Source organism: Helianthus annuus, chromosome 16, assembly GCF_002127325.2.
Source record: "Helianthus annuus cultivar XRQ/B chromosome 16, HanXRQr2.0-SUNRISE, whole genome shotgun sequence".
NCBI lineage: Eukaryota > Viridiplantae > Streptophyta > Magnoliopsida > Asterales > Asteraceae > Helianthus > Helianthus annuus.
In genome coordinates this window covers 22,315,586-22,317,053 of record NC_035448.2, presented here as the reverse complement: position 1 = coordinate 22,317,053, position 1,468 = coordinate 22,315,586, and the positions used below count along the sequence as shown (strand labels likewise).

Sequence of the window (1,468 nt, the reverse complement as noted above, 5' to 3'; positions counted from 1 at the left end):
TACGTTTTTCACGAAAATTATGTTCGACGCTCATCTTTAAAGCAACTTCTTTCCATCTTTAAAACAACTTCTTTAGCCGTAATCATAGCATTTTAAAATCCTTTATCGCTATACTTTTTTAAAATAACAAATAAGTCCATTTAGTTGTTTTATAGCAATGTCAATACACATGTATTTTGATTATAAATTTTTACTAACTACATTAACAACTGAACTGACATCTGCACATGTCTTTGTGTAAATCAGATGATGCCTCTAAGCAAACAGAGACATTGAATTTTGAGAAAAATGAAGACTCGGCTAATAAAACGACTGAGCCAGCTGCACCATCTGACTCCAAATGTAAATCACTAGAAGCAACTGATTCTGAGAAATTGGAATCAGTTGATTCTCGTGAATCCAGCTGTGAGTCTTCTGGAGCAGCCAACTCAACAGCAGAGGATTCAGCAGAGCCACTACAAAATGAAAGTAACTCAAGTGGTTCAGCTGAATCAAGTAGTGAAACAGTGACTGAGCCCACAACGTCTGAAATTGAAACAATAAGGCCGGTTCCTGATTTTAATTGTGTGAATGCTACTGATGCCTCTACTTCATGTGCAGATGAGGTAAAAGTAGAGGATTGGGTTGAGGGGGATGATATTGTTTGCCAAAAGGCTAACGATGTTTGTTCTAAAACATCAAATTTGTCTGTTGATGCTCCTCCATATGTGAGAAAGGTTGTTTCTGAGCCAGCTTTGAGAGGTCCTTCAAATAAATATGTGCCTCCAAAGCCAACAATTAGAAATGAAAATGCTAAATCTAGTGAATGTACTAACTGTTGTAAACAGAGACATATGAAGCAGGCTGTAAACAAATCATCCAACAAATCTTATAACTCAAACTCATCATCAGTTGGATCGAATGGATCGGGATATGCTCCTTACGTAAAGAAGCAAACATGCTACAACTGCGGCATACCTAGTCATATTGCAAGGAATTGCACACATCATCCCTATGTGTCATACTATACACAACATCAGAGGGTTACACCAAGGGATCGATCTTATTCTAAGCCTATGAAGGTGGAAAAGCCTAAGGCAATGATGAGTAAGCGTCCCAAGGTTAAACTATCTGATGGGGATTGAAAGCTGCCCAAGCTAAAAGAAAGCAAGCTTTGAAACCTAAACAAGTTTTGAACAGACTTTCTTTTAGAGTTAAATGTCATTTTAGTCCCTGTGGTTTGTGTCATTTTACCAGTTTAGTCCAAAGGTTTAATTTTTCTTCTGTGGGTCCAAAAAGGTTTCAATGTTGCCATTTTAGTCCACTAGGTTAACTTCATCCATTTTTTCTGTTAACGAGAAGAGCAATTCGGTCATTTTATATGGTCCAATTGCCCTTCTAGTTAACAGAATTACATATAAAATGACCGAATTGCCCTTCTCGTTAACAGAAAAAATGGATGAATTCAACCCAATGGACTAAAATGGCA

At 37.2% G+C, this 1,468-nt stretch overlaps 1 protein-coding gene across 1 annotated transcript; it reads left to right on the top strand.

Moving 5' to 3' along the window:
- Window positions 1-227: 227 nt before the first annotated feature.
- On the top strand, window positions 228-1,124 carry LOC110919074. The gene has a single exon (XM_022163351.1). It carries the CDS (start codon window positions 228-230, stop codon window positions 1,122-1,124), a length of 897 nt encoding a protein of 298 aa, XP_022019043.1.
- The last annotated feature ends 344 nt before the right edge of the window (window positions 1,125-1,468 follow it).